At 59.2% G+C, this 17,201-nt stretch overlaps 1 protein-coding gene across 2 annotated transcripts; it reads left to right on the top strand.

The window, feature by feature from the left end:
• The first annotated feature begins 4,819 nt into the window (after nucleotides 1–4,819).
• On the top strand, nucleotides 4,820–17,026 carry GRIN2C (glutamate ionotropic receptor NMDA type subunit 2C). 2 transcript variants are annotated; one of them, XM_077162992.1, is made up of 13 exons: nucleotides 4,835–5,233; nucleotides 7,139–7,737; nucleotides 8,065–8,179; nucleotides 9,073–9,284; nucleotides 9,472–9,634; nucleotides 9,940–10,093; nucleotides 11,961–12,086; nucleotides 12,382–12,611; nucleotides 12,987–13,147; nucleotides 13,662–13,849; nucleotides 14,781–15,013; nucleotides 15,371–15,922; nucleotides 16,004–17,025. In XM_077162992.1, exons 1-13 carry the CDS (start codon nucleotides 4,835–4,837, stop codon nucleotides 16,478–16,480), a joined length of 3,609 nt encoding a protein of 1,202 aa, XP_077019107.1. In that variant the 3' UTR covers nucleotides 16,481–17,025. The 2 variants fall into 2 exon arrangements, with proteins under 2 accessions (XP_077019106.1, XP_077019107.1); XM_077162991.1 differs by having other exon boundaries at nucleotides 4,820–5,233; nucleotides 15,371–17,026.
• The last annotated feature ends 175 nt before the right edge of the window (nucleotides 17,027–17,201 follow it).

The following is a 17,201-nucleotide window of genomic DNA, read 5'->3' as shown; positions in this document are numbered from 1 at the left end:
AGTGCGCTTCGCAGGGTGGTGGGATAGTCCCAAAGTTGTCCCCCGCGCGGCGATCTCAGGCATCCGAGGACGCCAAAGGAAGGCCCTGGGACAGCCGTGCGCCCCGGGGTGCTGGGCCCTGCCCAGCGGGGCTTGGGCCAGGATCCCCGACGGCCGGGAAGGGAAACCCGAAGAACCCCTTTAGTGCCTAGGCCTGAGGCGGACAGGGCCGTGGAGATGCGCAGCCTGAAAATCCCCAAGAGTGCGTCCCTTCGAAGCTCCTGCTGGGTGAACGAGGCGGGGATTTCTGGCCGGCCCCGACGCGCACCCCATTGGTCCACCCTGGTTCCTAGCCCTGTTCGCAGGGACCTGTGGCTCGGTTCCCCCAACCCTCGGATAGTGGCGCGGTCCCGACCCGAACCCGGACTCCGGGACACCGGGAAACCGAGGAAAGGAACTTATTTGGGGAGAGCCCCTCCCCGCCGGCGCCTGTTCGCAGCTGGTCTAGTTTCTGGCCGCGCCAGTTGGCTTCCAGCTTGTAAACTCCGCACTTGTAGAATTAGGAACGCGGAGCGTAGACTGGAAACCAGCTCCTGGGTTCGCTCCGGGCGCCAAGGCCGGGCCCACCGCCCCACCAGTAGGCAAGCTCGGCACCCCCACCGGCTTGGCCTTGGGGTCGCGACCCTGCTTGGGAGAGGGGAGTGGGTGGCGGAGGAGAGCCCGGGACGCCTACCGGGAGCAGCAGCGGGGTGGGGGACGCAGCGTGCTTGGCGCCAGGTTTGGCCGCCAGGAGGCGTGGCGCGGGTCTCCGCGCCCGGAGTCGTAGCCGCCGCCGCCGCCGCATCGCGAGTGTCCTTGAGCCGCGGGTGACAGTGGCTCTCGCCGCTCGCGCCCCCTCCCCCTGCGGGGGGAGCCTGATGCCACGTTCCCTGTGAATTATTTATCGCCGACCTAAAAACACCCCGAACTTCGCAGCCGGAGTGTAAGAGATTCCTGCCGGAGGGGGAGCCGTGGGGGGGGTGTGTGGTCAGGTCGCCCCCCGGAGTCCCGGGCGGAGTTATTAGGAGTGGGGGGAGTTAATCTTGGAGGAGGGAGAACTCGGCGCCCCTGCCAGTGGGGGCAAGACGGAGGGGCGGTCTTCTCCCTCGACGCACGGGTTAGGGTTTTAGCGCTGCAAGAGGGAGGGAGGGAAACCCGACGGCCAGAAGGGGCCGCTCGCCCCAATGGCGGTAGGTCCAGAGGAGCGGGTCCCAGCTTCTCTGGAAGCAGCAGAGCTGGTGGGTGGCAGCAGACTCCCGAGACCAAGGCCTGGAAAGGGGGGTGTCAGCAGAGCCTGACGTGAGTGTGAAAGTGTGTGTGCACATCCGGCGGAAGCCTGCCTGCGACTTGGGGAGTGGAGGGGAAGAGAGAGCCTTCAGCAGGTGGAAATGTCCAGGTCATTTAAGGTAAGGCTGAGCGCCAGGGAGAACTGATCACCGCCACCCTCTCTTGGACCTTTTGGGGGAACCTGATGATAACTGAATGTTTATTTAATATGCACTTTGTGAAAGGGGGAGACCCCACGTGGGTGGTCCAGCGTCCCTAACACAAGGCCTCTGCCCTCAAGCAGCCCACAGTCCAGTGTGGGGAGTGGCCCTTGGCAGATGGGCAGGCACCTGCTAGAGGGACGAATGCAGGGGGCCTCAACAGAGGCATAGAGGGGGCTCTGGGACCCAGAGGAGGGGGAAGAACAGAGGGAGGGAGGGCAACAGGCCCAGATCTTGACAAACACCTCGTCTTCACTCCATGGATCAAGACAGGTGCCCTGAGAGGGACTTAGGCTGGACTTTGAAGAACAATGGAATTTTGACATATAAACAAGGGGAGGTGGTGGGAAGAGGACATTCAGCCTGGGGGAGCAACAGGCGCCAAGGCCAGGAGATATAGAGAGTGTGGGGTTGTTGGACCAGCAGACTGGCTGAAGTGTGGGGTCCATGGAGAGGGGGACGGCTGGCTGGGGTTGGGTACATGGGCCCTATCATGGGACTAGGGTATCTGGACTTCACCTGTGGGCACTACGGAGAGGCTGTGCTGCTTGAGGAAGGGGGACAGTGGGCAAAGGAAGGTTTCAGGCCTGTGGGACAGGCAGGTTTGGGTGGGTGGGACATGTGATGAGGCTTTGGAATCTTCCTGTTGCTACTTGGAGCTCAGACACTACTTGCCCCATTCGGACCCCTCCCTACAGAGGCATTCTGTGATCGCACCCGCAAATTAGACCCCTTAGTGGGAGATAACCTGCCTCAACTTCCCCTCAAGGCAGTGCCTCTTTGGGGTTCAGGGGAGGGCTGTGTCCTCCATCTGGAGCTGTGCTGTTCATTAGAACTATGATGAGAGCCACAAAATGTTCTAGTAGCCATATTTCAAAATGGAAAAAGAAACAGGTGAAATTAATTTTAATTGTATATTTTATGTCAATGTATCCAAAATATTATTTCAATATGTTATCAATATCAAAGTATGAATGAGATCTTTTATGTTCTTCTTTTTCATACTAAGTCTTCAAAATCATATGTGTTTCATACTTCCAGCATGCTTCATTGCCCATAGCCACATTTCAAGTGCTAAGTAGTGACATGTGGCTAGGACTTATTGTATTGGACCACACACATGTAGAGCTCGGAGCTGAAGGCAGAGTTGGGAGGAGATTTGGGGATTCCCAGAGGGCAGAGAATATATGTGTTGGGGCCTTGGAGGCAAGGCACCTGCAGTGTCTGACATTCCCAATTGCAGGTGTGGGTAGAGGTGAGCGTAGAGCAGCTTTACAAAGGTGTGGCAAGTGTGAGTGTGCTCTTTGCAGTTGTGTGGGGTGGGATGGCATGGCTTAGGATCCCATCCCAGACTCAAAGACGGATCTGAGCTGACACTCTATGCTGGCGTGCTAAGAGACCAGACATGTGGGGAAGAGTTCAAGGGTATCAAAAGCAGCACAGTATTCCTCTCCAGCCCCCACCAGGGTTCCTATCGTCTCAGTTTATCTAATGCCTGAGAGTCTACCACTAGGCAATGAGTTTAAGGCTTAGACTATTATTAAAGATACAGCTGCCCTGGGAATGATAACACTTAAGCTATTATCCGTTCCTTTTACCTCCATGTGAATGAGCTCTTGGTCGTCAACTAAGAGAAGGTATTTCTGGAGGATACTGGGAGCTTGGAGGGAATACTGAGGGCAATATGTTGGTGGAAGAAAAAATAAGTTTAGAAAAAGGATATTGGAGGTGCTAATAACAAACTGCTTCTCCTGCAGATGTGAGTCTGAGTTCTTAAGGGACATGGACCATGTCTTACTGTGCTGGCATTCCACCACCCAGTACCTAGTACCCAGAAGATGCTCAGTACATGTGTCAAATTTAATTGCTGAACTAAAGAGTGTCTAGTGGCTTCCCTTGGAGACATCCTTTTAGCATCCCTAAGGAAAAGAGGAGGAAGTTTCTTGAATGTTCCCTGGCAGCCTCTTGTGCTTTCCTTCTCTCTAGCTTCCTTAGAACTAAAGCCCCAGTGCATATGGGTCTGCAAGAAGTTAGAACTGAACAAAAGGAAGAGAGCTATTGGGCAGCCGGCAAAAAGGAAGCTCAGGTAGAAAGCTAGAGCCTGCCCAGTCATCTTCTCAAGCCACAGAAGTGTGCTTTCTGGGGCAGGCGTTTGGGAAGGTCAGAGGCAGCAGTGTTGGCAACAGCTGGTTTTTGTCTGGGTTTCTACAGCAGAGATGGGTAAATCCTCCAAGGAGGGTTGGAGCGGCAGACCCACCCGGTTTACCCTTTGGCTCTGATCGAAGTTTTGTTGGGATGTGATAATGATGAAGGAGGTGTAAAAGCTGTGCCCATGGCCGGCTGGGAGGAAGGGCTACATTGGTGGGTGCCACCCAGGATTTAAATTACTCTCACTGGCTTGGCTCTTGGTCCCAGCCCCTGACAATGACGTCTAGCAGGGACATGTACCAGGCCCTTGGCTTTGGTTTGAAAGATCCCCCAGTGGTTGTGGCCTAGGGCAGCAGCTTGTGTGAGATGCCTCAGGGCTTCAGGCAGCCCCAAGCCCTGGGACAGGTAGTGGTGTCACACTCTGGAATTGCTGCTGCCATAGGGATACAGGCCTGTCCAAGGCCCAGGAGGAGGGGGCTCTGTGCCAGGCAGGCCCACACAGAGGAGGCCTCTCCGGGCTGGTGCCAGGGTGAGGAGGAGATGCTGACCAATAGCGTGTGCTCTGGTGGGAGGTGGATGGAAGATTCAGGAGTTTGCACTGAAGCAGAGAGTCCGCAGGGATAGGTGATGAGAGCTGCCTGCTACACCTGACTGATGGGCTGTCACCTGATTGTCACAGGCAAGGAAACGTGGCTCAGAGAGGCTAAGTCACTTGTCCAAGATCACACAGGTACTAAGTGGCAGAAGTGGGACTCAGAGTCAGGTCTGGCCGACTCAAATAGATGCATGTAAGCACCAGACAAACCTTCTTGGGGCATCTTCCTAGGGAAGAACCTGGGTCGATGAGTTTTGGAAGTTCTGGTCTTTCTAGCCAAGAGTGCTGTCTTCAATAGAATGGAGGAGAGTGGTGGCCCCATCATGACTCAGTTTCCTCCCCAGCCCCTGCCCCTCTGTGATACCCTGGGAATGCTCAGCTAACCTGTCTCTTTCTCTTTATCTGTCTGTCTGTCTCCCTGTACCTCTGCCTCTCTTTGTGGAGGGAGGCTTTCTTCTCTTCTCCCTATTTCATCCTCTGGATATGTGTCTCTGACTCTGGCCTTCATCTCTTGCCTGTCTGTCCATCTGCCTCTGTCTCCCTCCCTATACCTGTCTTGGTCTCTCCGCAGGACCCTCCAGTGGCCATGGGTGGGGCCCTGGGACTGGCTCTGCTGCTCACCTCACTCCTAGGTGCCTGGGCAGGGCCAAGCCCGGGGCCGGGCGAGCAGGCCATGACGGTGGCCGCAGTGTTTGGCAGTTCGGGGCCGCCGCAAGCCCAAGTCCGTGCCCGCCTGACTCCCCAGAGCTTCCTGGACCTGCCCCTGGAGATCCAGGCCCTCACCGTGGGGGTCAATAACACCAACCCCAGCAGCCTCCTCACCCAGATCTGTGGACTCCTGGGTGCTGCCCGTGTCCATGGCATCGTCTTCGAGGACAACGTTGGCACCGAGGCTGTGGCCCAGATCCTCGATTTCATCTCGTCTCAGACCCACGTGCCCATCCTCAGCATCAGTGGGGGCTCCGCTGTGGTCCTCACCCCAAAGGTGCCCACCCACTCATATCCCCTCATCCCTTGGGCCTGCAGCCAGAGTGGGGCTTTGGGGAGGGGAGGGTTGAGCCTGGACCTGGTACCTGGGATCTGGGCACATGGGCTGGGGCAGGGAGAGAGTTAGGTCCTGGGAAGCTGGGCTCGGGTGGGTCTGGCAGGAGGTGGGAGCTGAGGGCATGGCATGGATGAGGAGAGAGAAGGCTTGGGAACAATGTTCCCATGTTCTAGAAGATAAACTTTCTGGGCTGCTTTCACCGATACATAGTGTCTGGATGAGGGGTGGGGAAATGGCAAGCCCACCTCTGGCTGTGGTGGCTTTGTCCCCTCCAGGGTCTACCATCCCACTGCTTCTTTGCCTCCCTTGGCTGAGGATGGCATCTGATGCCATGCCCTTTGGGCATCTGTCGTTAACTTGAAGGAGAGAGGGCTATGTGGTAGGTCGCTGTCCAAGGACCTGCCCCACAGAGCTTGCAGTCCCGTGGGGAGAGAATTCTGAACACATATTCATCTGTGGTCACAAACTGGGAGAAGTGTCTGGAAGGAAAATTATAGGGTGGCACAAGGGAGTCCCACAGGGGCCTCCATTTGGATAGGGGTCAGAGAGGGTCTCCAAGAATGATGTCTAAGCTGAGACCTGAAAGATGAGGAGGTGTTGGTGGGAGGAGAAGGGTGGGGAGCCTGGGAGAGCGTTCTGGGCGGAGGTGGGTAGGAGCCCGGGACTTTTGAGGAACGGAGAGAGTAGTGTGACTGGAGAGGGAAGTGCAGCTGGTACTAATGGGAAGATATTTAGGTTTCACCCTAAAAGCCAAGGAAGGTCTTGAGGGGACAGACTGGCCTGACTTTCTGTGCTTTATTATTTTATTTTATTGTGGAGAACTTAAAACATACAGAAGAGCAGATGAGTACAGTGAACCTTTGGCCAGCCCTGCCCCATCCTCACCCCATCCATTTCCCGCCTCTTCTGTATTATTTTGAAGCAAAGCCCAGTGTATTACTTTATAAATATTTCAGTATGGATCTCTAGCAAATAAGGGCTTTAAAAAAAAAAAACCACGATACATTATCACATTTAAAAAATAATAAAAATCCCTTATCGTCATTGACGCTTCCAGTTTTCAGATTTTGCCCTACTATCTCTTAAATGTCATGTTTAAGTTTACTTGCTTCAATCACGATCCAAATTAGATCCACACATCGCAATTGGTTGACTGGCTTCTGTGTCTTCATATCTAGGCTTCAAGTCGAGTTTTCCCTGATTCGCTTTTTTAAGAGACTCAGTTTCAGTGTGTCAAAGTCTGGGCGGGGCTAGCGCGGGCGCGGGGAGACGAGCAGGTAGGAGGAGGTGACTGCCCTGACCCGGAGCGGCCGGGCGGAGGGGAGGGACTTCCTCGCGGCCCGCGGAGGCTGGTGCCTCACAGGCACCTTTCGGGCCCCGACGTGAGCTGTCTGAACGGGGGTGCTCAATCCTCACTGCCCTTTTTTTAAAAGATCGCCCCGTGCACCTCTGAGATTCAAAGTCATTCGATGCGAGGCAGTGCACCTCAAAAGCAGCCGGCTCAAGGCTCGCCTGAAGAGTTTGTTAAACACAGGTTGCTGGGTCCCACCCCCAGAGGTTCAGATCCAGTAGCTCTAGGGTGCAGCCCGAGAATGTGCATTTCGGGCAGGCTCGGAGAGGCCGCTGAGGTCTGGGTGGGCGCGGGAGTGGCTTCAAAAGCTCCCCAGGTGATTACGACGCGCCGCCGGGTAGGAGCCACGTCGGGGACGGGACGGGGTGGCGCGGGGAGGGGCTCCGTGGTCGCCCGGCAACCACTGATGCGCACCCGAGGGACACAGAAGTTGGGGACCGGGCTCGCCTGGCCCCGCCCCGGCTCAGGCCCCGCCCCCTCCCCGCCTCCCCCAGGAGCCGGGATCCGCCTTCCTGCAGCTGGGCGTGTCCCTGGAGCAGCAGCTGCAGGTGCTCTTCAAGGTGCTGGAGGAGTACGGCTGGAGCGCGTTCGCCGTCGTCACCAGCCTGCACCCGGGCCACGCGCTCTTCCTCGAGGGCGTGCGCGCCGTCGCCGACTCCAGCTACGTGGGCTGGCGGCTGCTGGACGTGCTCACGCTGGAGCTGGGCCCCGGCGGGCCGCGCGCGCGCACGCAACGCCTGCTGCGCCAGCTCGACGCGCCCGTGCTCGTGGCCTACTGCTCGCGCGACGAGGCCGAGGTGCTCTTCGCCGAGGCGGCGCAGGCGGGCCTGGTGGGGCCCGGGCACGTGTGGCTGGTGCCCAGCCTGGCGCTCGGCAGCACCGACGCGCCGCCCGCCGCCTTCCCCGTGGGCCTCATCAGCGTGGTCACCGAGAGCTGGCGCCTCAGTCTGCGCCAGAAGGTCCGCGACGGCGTGGCCATCCTGGCCTTGGGCGCCCACGGCTACCGGCGCCAGCACGGCGCCCTGCCCGCCCCCGCCGGGGACTGCCGCAGCCACCCCGGGCCCGTCGGCCCTGCCCGGGAGGCCTACTACAGGTGGGCCCCTGCTCGGGCCCCGGGAGCTTCAGGGACCTGGGTGGCGGAGAGCTTGGGGGCGCTGGCCACACCTTCCCCTGGCTGAGTGCCTGAGACAGGTTTGCCTCACTTCTCTGGGCCTGAGTTTTCTGACTCAAAACAAAACAACGGAAACAGCTGGCAGGTATGGGGAGCCGTGCAGACAGATGAGGTTGATCCAGGGAAAGCCCTTGGATCTGGAAGTGGGCTGCAGATCCTGCTTTGGTGGGGGTGGTGAGCAGAGGGAGGGGTCAGGCCCTGGGCAGGTCTGTGGGCAGGGTGGACACCTGCCTCTCTCTCTGTTGGCAGGCACCTGTTGAATGTCACCTGGGAGGGCCGGGACTTCTCCTTCAGCCCCGGGGGATACCTGGTCCAGCCCTCCATGGTTGTGATTGCCCTCAACCGGCACCGCCTGTGGGAGATGGTGAGAAGGGGGTGAGCCCAGGGGCCCTCGGGTTCCTCCCACTTTGTCCCCAGCTCATCCCCTGCCTGCAGCAGAGCAGATTCCCCCTACTGTCCTCGTCCTCCAGGTCTCAGCAGAAAATCTCCTCCTTGGGGAAGCCTCCTCCAGGGTGGGTGAGATGCCCCTGCTCTGAGCTTTGCCCACTACAGAACTTTTCACAGCTCTGTCCACAGTTGACCACCCCACGTGTGTGCTGACCAGATGGGCGTGTAAACGAACAGGATATGGCGAGATCAGTGCTTGACTAGAGATGTGTGCAAAGCACCAAGGGAGAAGACAGGGGCAGCAGAAATTAGCTGTGCCTCCAAAGAAGGAAACTGGGGAAGGTTTCAGAAATGGGACAGCGGAGTTTGGCTGTGAAGGGTTGTGTAGGAGCCTGGCAGGAAGGAAGAGACAGAGGGGCCTAAGGGTTTGGGGCATTTTTAGGTGGTGTGTGGGGTTGTGGAGACTGAGGAAGAAGTGTGGGTGATGATGGTAAGTAGGACCTAAGCCTGTAAGGGTCACTGAGAGCTCTGCTGAGGTCTTCGAGCCGAAGGTCAGGGAGACCACAGGTTTAGGTCTGGGCTTTCAGAAGCTGCCCTGGGTTGGCAGCAAGTTGGATTGGAGAGGACAGGGACCAAGGCTGGGAGTAGGCTGCTGGGAGCAGGCTGCAGGGAGCCTGCCCCTCTGACCCTCAGCCCCCTGTTCTTCCTGTTCTCCACATGCCGCAATCCAGGCCCTATGTCCTGCCCCAAACATCCCTCGGTGATGGGGTAGAGGTGCAATTCTTGGCCCTGGCAGGCCTTACCCAGAGGCCCCACACAGAGGGTGGGAGCAGGGCTGGGGGTCCCAGGCTGAGGCTGGTCTCCCCACAGGTGGGGCGCTGGGAGCGTGGCATCCTCCACATGAAGTACCCGGTGTGGCCTCGCTACAGTGCCTCCCTGCAGCCCGTGGTGGACAGCCGGCACCTGACGGTGGCCACGCTGGAAGAGCGGCCCTTCGTCATCGTGGAGAGCCCCGACCCTGGCACAGGAGGCTGCGTGCCCAACACTGTACCCTGCCGCAGACAGAGCAATCACACCTTCAGGTCTGCGAGAACCCACGGCAAAGCCCATTGTGAGCTGGGTGCTGCCATGGGATTGTTGGGTGTCATGTGCGTCTTAGGTGTGGGTATTGGTGAGGGGCACCAGCCAGGCAGGGGGTAGTTGCCGTGGCTGGGTAGGGCCACGACGCGGGCTGACCCTGTGCTGGTGGTCTCTCGGTGGCGCCTGCAGCAGTGATGCCGTCCCCTACACCAAGCTTTGCTGTAAGGGCTTCTGTATCGACATCCTCAAGAAGTTGGCCAAGGTGGTCAAGTTCTCCTACGACCTGTACCTGGTGACCAACGGCAAGCACGGCAAGCGGGTGCACGGGGTGTGGAACGGCATGATCGGGGAGGTAGGCCCGGCCTGGGGTCCCCCTCCCCCCATCTGCTGCCCTGGGCCCCACACACCATCACTCAGCATATCCTCCCGGGCAGGGAATCAATTAGGGTAGGACCCAGGCCCAGCTCCTAAGGGTGCCTCAGCTGGTAGGGGGTGGGGGAGACAGGGCTGCCCCCAGTGATGGTCCCTGGGTTGGTCAGCATTGGGTATTGCGTTCCCCAGGCTGTGGGTGCCAGCAGGGTTCCTGGAGGGGGTTGGGGAGAGTGTTCCGGCATGTGGGGGCTCCTCCTCCAGTCCCGTGTGGCCACCATTGCCCAGGTGTACTACAAGCGGGCAGACATGGCCATCGGTTCCCTCACCATCAACGAGGAGCGCTCTGAGATTGTGGATTTCTCCGTGCCCTTCGTGGAGACGGGTATCAGCGTGATGGTGGCACGTAGCAATGGCACCGTCTCCCCCTCGGCCTTCCTGGGTGAGGCCTGGGGTGGGTGGGGGGCGGGTGCTCCTAGGGATGCTGGCGTCCTGGCAGAGGGGTCCTTGAGGTGGATGAGTGGAGATGGGGAATATTTGATATTTTAATGTGTTATTGCTGGAGTTTAGACTCTCAGACTTCTGTTCTTGAAGTCTGTATCCAGCTAGTTTTATGACAGAACTTTTCTTGAATGCCAGGAGCTAACAACAACAACATAATAATAAAGAAAGAAAAAAGAAAGCACCTTTCTCAGTCCTTGCAGACTGACCTGTGGGAGTGCTCTCCTTCAGGGCTTATCCCTACAATGAGTTTAGAGAATAGCTCCAGGCCAAGCGTAGGTGTCTCCCTGGTCCTTTCTGCACGTGCATCTTGTCTTGGGCATGTGCATGTGGCCCTGGGAATTCCCTGTTTGCGTGGACACGAAAGTCCCCTCTTCTCTAGGAAAAACATGTGGGCACTGTGCTGCATGTCCTGCAGGCAGCCACCCCTGCCCCAGGCAGCCTCTTGACTGCCCTCCCATACTGTTCTGGTAGGAGAGCGTGGTGGGCTGCCTTCTACACCCAGGGCAAGTCCTGGGGCGGCCATTCTGTCAGTCCACCACCAGACAGATTGGGCCTGACATGCATGCTCCCAGCATGTGCACATGGGCTCCTCTGCTCCCTCCAGAGCCCCAACAGGAATCTGCACTGGGAGTGAGCAGGAGGGGTTGGAGAGAGGCCGCCAGGGTGCCGCAAGGGTCTACCTGTTTTAAGTGGTCTTTTTCTTGGTTCTCTGCTTGCCTTCTTAGGCAGTCCTTTAACTGGTTTCTAGAGTTTGGAGAAAAGTGTTTCCTGCTGGTTGTTCAAAGCTTCTGCGGGGGACCTCAGTGTTGACTTTTAGGCCTGAGTGTTGGGAGGGTGGTGGGGGGAGTGGGATCATGTTGGTGCCATTGTGAGGGGCAAGAAACTCGGGAAGGCAGTTGGCCTCAGAGGGCCCTGCCGGAGGTGCTGAATGTGGGGGCCCGCAGAACGGGGGTGGGGTGGGATGGAGGAGAAACCGGAACACGGGAAGGAGGTGTTCATTTCTTACTTGATTCAGGAATTCAGCATTTGTTGAGCAGCCCCCTGTGTCAAGGCCCTTAGTAGGTGTTGGGGATCCAGCCATCACCATCCTTGCCTTCCCAGAGTGCCCATTCTGGAGCCAGGTTGAACTTGCTAGTGTGGGGCAGTACAGCGCTAGGAGGACGAGCCAGGTGGGGCTTCTCAGTGACTCTGCCCCTTCCTGCTGTGTGGCCTTGGGCAAGTCACCTAACCACTCTGAGGACTGTTATTGCATCACAGGAGCAGCTGCTTCTGGCAGTCACGATTTCCTATTGAAGAGACTGAATTGATTTCATCAGAAAGTTCTCAAGTCAATCTTTCCAGCTCCCTGAGCCTTGGTTTCCATTTTAGTAGGACGGGGAGTTAGACTTGACTGCAGAGGTTCTGATTCCAGGCAGAACAGGCAGATCACCCACGCTGGTCCAGGCAGGGAGTTCCAGGGCAGGAGGTGGTCAGAGGCACTGGTGGCAGGGGAGGGAGAGGGAGCGAGCACCGAGAAGGCCTGTGGGCTCGTGATGTGGCTCTGGGGATGGGGTGAGAGAGAGGGGGCATGAGAGCTTGGGGAATAGAGAAGTCAAGGGGTAATTGCTTGTGGGGGGGTGATATGTGCCTGAGGACAGAGGGAAGGGGGGTCTCTGCTGCTGTGAAAGTGAGACACCCTCGGCTCAATCCACATGGCTGATGGGCCCCCATGTTGACTTGTGGACAGACCTGCCTGCATCCCAGTTCTTCTGGGTCATGGGGAAGGGGCTGGTCTGAGACCCCTGAGCCCCTTCCTCTGTCCCCAGAGCCCTACAGCCCTGCAGTGTGGGTGATGATGTTTGTCATGTGTCTCACCGTGGTGGCCGTCACCGTCTTTATGTTCGAGTACTTCAGCCCTGTCAGCTACAACCAGAACCTCACCAGTGGCAAAAGTGAGCTCCCACCCAGGCCTGGGACAGGGATGCTGAACTGGATTGTCCCAAGAGTTGGGGGTGGGGTGGGGGGCTTCGGTGTCAGGAGGTCCTTCAGAGAATGCCCAGTCCATGAGAAGCAAAGAGAAACAAGGGTGAGCTGACTTTTCCTGGGGCGTGGACCCCAGTGATGGGGGTGGCCAGGGATGGGGACCACCTGGGCAGGGCTGAGACAGAGCCTTGGAGTTGGGGACTGGAACCCAAAACCTTCTGGGCTGGGCAGAGGGCACCCCAGTGACCTCCCGCTCAACCCCAGAGTCTGGGGGCCCATCCTTCACCATCGGCAAGTCTGTGTGGCTGCTGTGGGCGCTGGTCTTCAACAACTCAGTGCCCATCGAGAACCCCCGCGGCACCACCAGCAAGATCATGGTGCTGGTCTGGGCCTTCTTCGCCGTCATCTTCCTTGCCAGCTACACTGCCAACCTGGCTGCCTTCATGATCCAGGAGCAGTATATAGACACTGTGTCTGGCCTCAGCGACAAGAAGGTGCTGGAGCCACAGCAGGTGGAGGGCAGGGGGCACTGAGGGCAGGGGCAGGCTCTGGGGGGGTGTACACAGCACAGTCTGGGTTGGGGGAATTTGAACTGGAGTCTGGAGCAGGAAGAACCTGGGGAGCCCTCTGGGGAGGGGGCTGGGGTATGGAGAGAGAGAGAGAAGACTCACTCCCCTGATCCAGGGGCTTTGGGGATGCCTCTCCCTGTTCTGGGCCTCAGTTTCCCCATCTGTAAAGCATGCGAGTGGCCTGGACAGTCTCTGAGACTATTCTGCTTGGACAGTATGTAAGTCCAGACTGGGGACTGGGCTCTGGCGCCTGGAAGATTTGAGAAGGATTATGAACAACTGGAGGGTCTCTGTTTGCAGTTTCAGCGGCCACAGGGCCAGTACCCGCCCTTCCGCTTTGGCACAGTGCCCAACGGCAGCACGGAGCGGAACATCCGCAGCAACTACCGCGACATGCACACCCACATGGTCAAGTTCAACCAGCGCTCGGTGGAGGACGCGCTCACCAGCCTTAAGATGGGGTGGGTCCCCCGCCCCATGCCTACCGTCTGATCCTCTCTGCCCATGTGTCCCTCCCTGCTACCTAGTGACTAGCCTCAGCTCTGTCCCTTCTTGAAAGACCCAAAGTGGGAACAGTGGAGCTGTGCTACTCTGAGGAGCTGCAGGATTCCTGGGGGTGGGGCCAGGAGAGGAGTTGGAAGGGGGTAGGTTTGGGGCCAGAATGGAGATTGAGACAAAAATGGTCACCCACCATGTGGTCTTGAGGTGCATCCTGAGGCCGTGAATGCAACCTTCTCTGACCTTTAGGGAGGTGGAGGGACTGGGCAAAGACAAGTGTGTATTTCCAGACCTCTCGGAGGAGGGTGGGTGTGTCCTGGAGCTGTAGAAAGTGTCCCCTCTGCATCCAGGATCCAAGGGAACCAGAGTAAGCTCTCCCCACCTGTTCCCCTGGGTACCCCTCAGGCCCCAGGTTCACTGCCCCTTTCCCTGCCACTGTGCATGGTCCCTGGTCCTGAGAGGTCAGCCTGTCTCCAGGAAGCTGGACGCCTTCATCTATGATGCTGCTGTCCTCAACTACATGGCGGGCAAGGACGAAGGCTGCAAACTGGTGACCATTGGGTCTGGCAAGGTCTTTGCCACCACTGGCTATGGCATCGCCATGCAGAAGGACTCCCACTGGAAGCGGTCCATCGACCTGGCCCTCCTGCAGTTCCTGGGGGACGGTGGGTGCTGCCACTGCTGGGGGTCAGGGTGGGCTCAGGGTGGGCCATAGAGACAGAGGTTGGAATAGTTGCCTGTTGGCTGCTGCCCAGTGAGTTGGCCAGGATCACCACTGTTCTCTGTGTCCCCAGGGCCTTTGGGCAAGGAGGTCTCTGGGGGTGAGAGATTGAGGCAGTGGGGGTAGGATGGAGGACTGGGGAAGGGAGGGGATAAGAACTAGGGTGGGGAGAGCCAGAGGGGCAGGAAGACAGGCAGGAGCTCAGGTCATACATTGGGGCTTAGAGATGGCTGAGCCCCTTTCCCTTTCCCTAAGACCCCTCCCCTGATCTTTCCCAGTGATGAGTGCTTTCTTTGCCCAGTATGGCCTCTCCTCCCATCATATTCACTGCGAGATTCCCTGGGGTGGGCCCAAGGATCTGCCTAATCCTGGAGCAGGGGCCCAGGCTTGCCTTGCCACCAGGGGGATCACATGAGTGAGTGGTCTGGCCCAGCCTACTCCAGATCCCAGAGGGAACTTTGAGTTGAGAGGCGTTCCATCCTTATTAGAGAAAAAGCTATCTGCCTTCCCTATCAATGGCATATAATAATGAGAGTGCTTGCCGCCTCCCTTGGCATCAGGGCTTTCTGCCTCTGTGGGCCCAGATGAATGAGTGAGGGCACTGGATAGCACTTACCCCCTCAGTGAGGCTTTAGTGGGCACATGGGCGGTGGGCATGTGGTGGACCCCTATACTGCCACCGCCCACCCCAGCTCTTGCTCTTTCTGCCACTCAGTGACTCCCTACCCCCTGCTGGGCTGCGCGCCCCTATGGTTCCTATGAGGAACAACAGGGTGTTTGGCATGCTGCCCCCAGACCCCTCCTTGCTCCAGATGTGGGGTGAGCATTGGGGCCCTTCGTGAGGGGTTCTTGAACCCAGTGTGCCCACCCTCCAGGGGAGACACAGAAGCTGGAGACCGTGTGGCTGTCCGGGATCTGCCAGAACGAGAAGAACGAGGTCATGAGCAGCAAGCTGGACATCGACAACATGGCGGGCGTCTTCTACATGCTGCTGGTGGCCATGGGGCTGGCCCTGATGGTCTTTGCCTGGGAGCACCTGGTCTACTGGAAGCTCCGCCACTCTGTGCCCCCCATGGCCCGGCTGGACTTCCTGCTGGCCTTCAGCAGGGTGGGTGCCAGCCCTGCCCACTGTCCTACTCCCCCCCTCTCCCCCTGCCCCAGGCCCCAGCTTTAGGGGCAGCAGCCCAGATAAAGCCAATGGCCCAGCCTAATTGACAGAGGGGAAATCTGGTCCCCAGGGAAGGAGCAGCCCCCTCTCCCAGCAGGTGGTGCAGGAGAGCTAGAGGAGTTTGAGTTCTTGCTGTGAATTTTAGTAGCTGGGGGCCTGACTTCGAACGTGGACCTCTGGAGACTGCGTCTCACAGCACAACTGCTAGTTGCCTGCTGGGACCTGGGGAGGTGGGTGCGGGTGGTGGGGCTGGTCCAGAGGCACTGGGTCACTCACGGCCGCGTCCCTTTGGCCCAGGGCGTCTACAGCTGCTTCGGCGGGGTGCAGAGCCCGAGCAGCCCAGCGCCACCGCCCAGCCCCGACCTCACGGCCAGCTCGGCCCAGGCCAGCGTGCTCAAGATGCTGCAGGCGGCGCGCGACTTGGTGACCACGGCCGGCGTCAGCAGCTCCCTAGACCGCGCCACACGCACCATCGAGAACTGGGGGGGCGGTCGCCGTGCGCCGCCGTCCGCCTGTCCGTGCCCCCCAACTCCCGGCGCACCCCTCGAGCCGAGTTCTCAGGGTTGGGCGCCGCCAGGCAGGGGCCGTGCCCCACTTTTGGGCAGGGCACCGCCACCCCCGGGTCGTCCTCCGACGCCTGGGCCGCTCCCGCCCGACGTCTCGCGGGCAGCCCGCCGGCCGGCCTGGGAGACCCGGTGGCCGGTGCGGGCCGGGCACGGTGGGCGGTACCTCTCGGCCTCCGAGCGGTGCGCGCTCCCAGACCGCCCCCTGTCGCCCACGCGCTGTCCCTACAGCTCTTTTCCTCGAGCCGACCGGTCGGGGCGCCCCTTCCTTCCGCTCTTCCCCGAACCCCCCGACCCGGAAGACTTGCCACTGCTCCGGCCGGAGCCGCTGGCCAGGCGGGAGGCCTTGCTGCGTGCGGCCTGCGGCCGGGGCCTGCGCCCGCGCCATGCTTCCCTGCCCAGCTCGATGGCCGAGACCTTCGCCTGGCACAGGGCGCTGCCCGCCGCGTGCGCCTGCCCGGCCTGCGCCTGCCCTGACGCCCGCCTGGACTGGAGGCGTTTGGCGCAGGCACGGTCGATGCGACCGCCGTGCTACCCGGAGGCCTGCCTGGAGGGCGCGGCAGGGGTCCTATCCTGGCCGCACAGACAGCACGCCTGCCTCCATGCCCAGACCCACCTGCCACTGTGCTGGGGGGCTGTCTGCCCTCACCTCCCACCTTGTGCCAGCCACAGCACCTGGCTCACTGGGGCTTGCAGGCCTCAGTACCACAGGGGCAGGACTCTGGGGCTGAGCACAGGCTACAGGGACAGCAGAGAAGAGGTGGGCCTGGCGGCCTGTGGAATGCACGGCTTCCGGGGACCTTCCACCTGGAGGCGGATCTCCAGTTTGGAGTCAGAAGTATGAAGTGAACTGCGTGGGTGTCACCCACTCTGGTTCTTGGCCAGCTGGATTTTCTGCCTGACACTGCCAGGGTTAGGGGGCAGGGGGGGTTCTGCGGGAATCCTGGCTAGAGGTCCCCAGGGACAATGACTTCCATGGTCAATATGGTGACCTTAGCAGTTTCAGGTGCTGGAATGGGCTGAACTGTTGCTGTGCTTATCCTGTAAGGCCTGCACACACTCCCGCTGTCTGGAGTCTTGGAGAACAGTGGTGTCTGGCTCACCAGGGTCTCCCTGGCCATGGCTGCTGGGGGCTTGGTAGGGGAGTATGGAGGCTGGAACATGGGGATGGGGCAGTGCTGTACTGCTCCTGCCCACCTAGCCAGAGTTTCTTCCCATCACAGTACTGGGGCATTAAACACCTTTTACAACCCACTGGTCCTGACTACCTCATTCTCCACACCCCACATTAGGCAGCAGGAGCATCGTGGGTGTATCCCAGCTGGGCATCAGTTCCTCCCAGGGAGATAGCCTTGAGAGTCTCTGGAAGGAGTGTGGGAGTAGGTGAGGCTGAGAGAGCTCTGGGCAGCAGGTGGTTCTTAGTATTCAGCCCCTGCTCCACCCTTCCTGGTACTAGACATGACAAATGTGCTCTGCATGGGTGCTCCACTGGTGATGGATGGCACCCAGCCTCAGTCTCCTAGAAAAGAGAAGCTCTGGCAAGGGGCTGTGGGTATCCTGCTCTG

The sequence above is a fragment of the Tamandua tetradactyla genome, chromosome 6 (genome assembly GCF_023851605.1).
Source record: "Tamandua tetradactyla isolate mTamTet1 chromosome 6, mTamTet1.pri, whole genome shotgun sequence".
NCBI lineage: Eukaryota > Metazoa > Chordata > Mammalia > Pilosa > Myrmecophagidae > Tamandua > Tamandua tetradactyla.
This window is presented reverse-complemented; position numbering and strand designations above follow the sequence as displayed.

Excerpts from the sequence above, each read along its gene's own strand:
- GRIN2C (XM_077162991.1), top strand. The coding sequence starts at position 4,835 with ATGGGTGGGGCCCTGGGACTGGCTCTGCTGCTCACCTCACTCCTAGGT. Across the intron at positions 9,635-9,939 it reads GGAACGGCATGATCGGGGAG|GTGTACTACAAGCGGGCAGA; the intron begins GTAGGCCCGGCC and ends ACCATTGCCCAG. Across the intron at positions 12,612-12,986 it reads CTGGCCTCAGCGACAAGAAG|TTTCAGCGGCCACAGGGCCA; the intron begins GTGCTGGAGCCA and ends CTCTGTTTGCAG.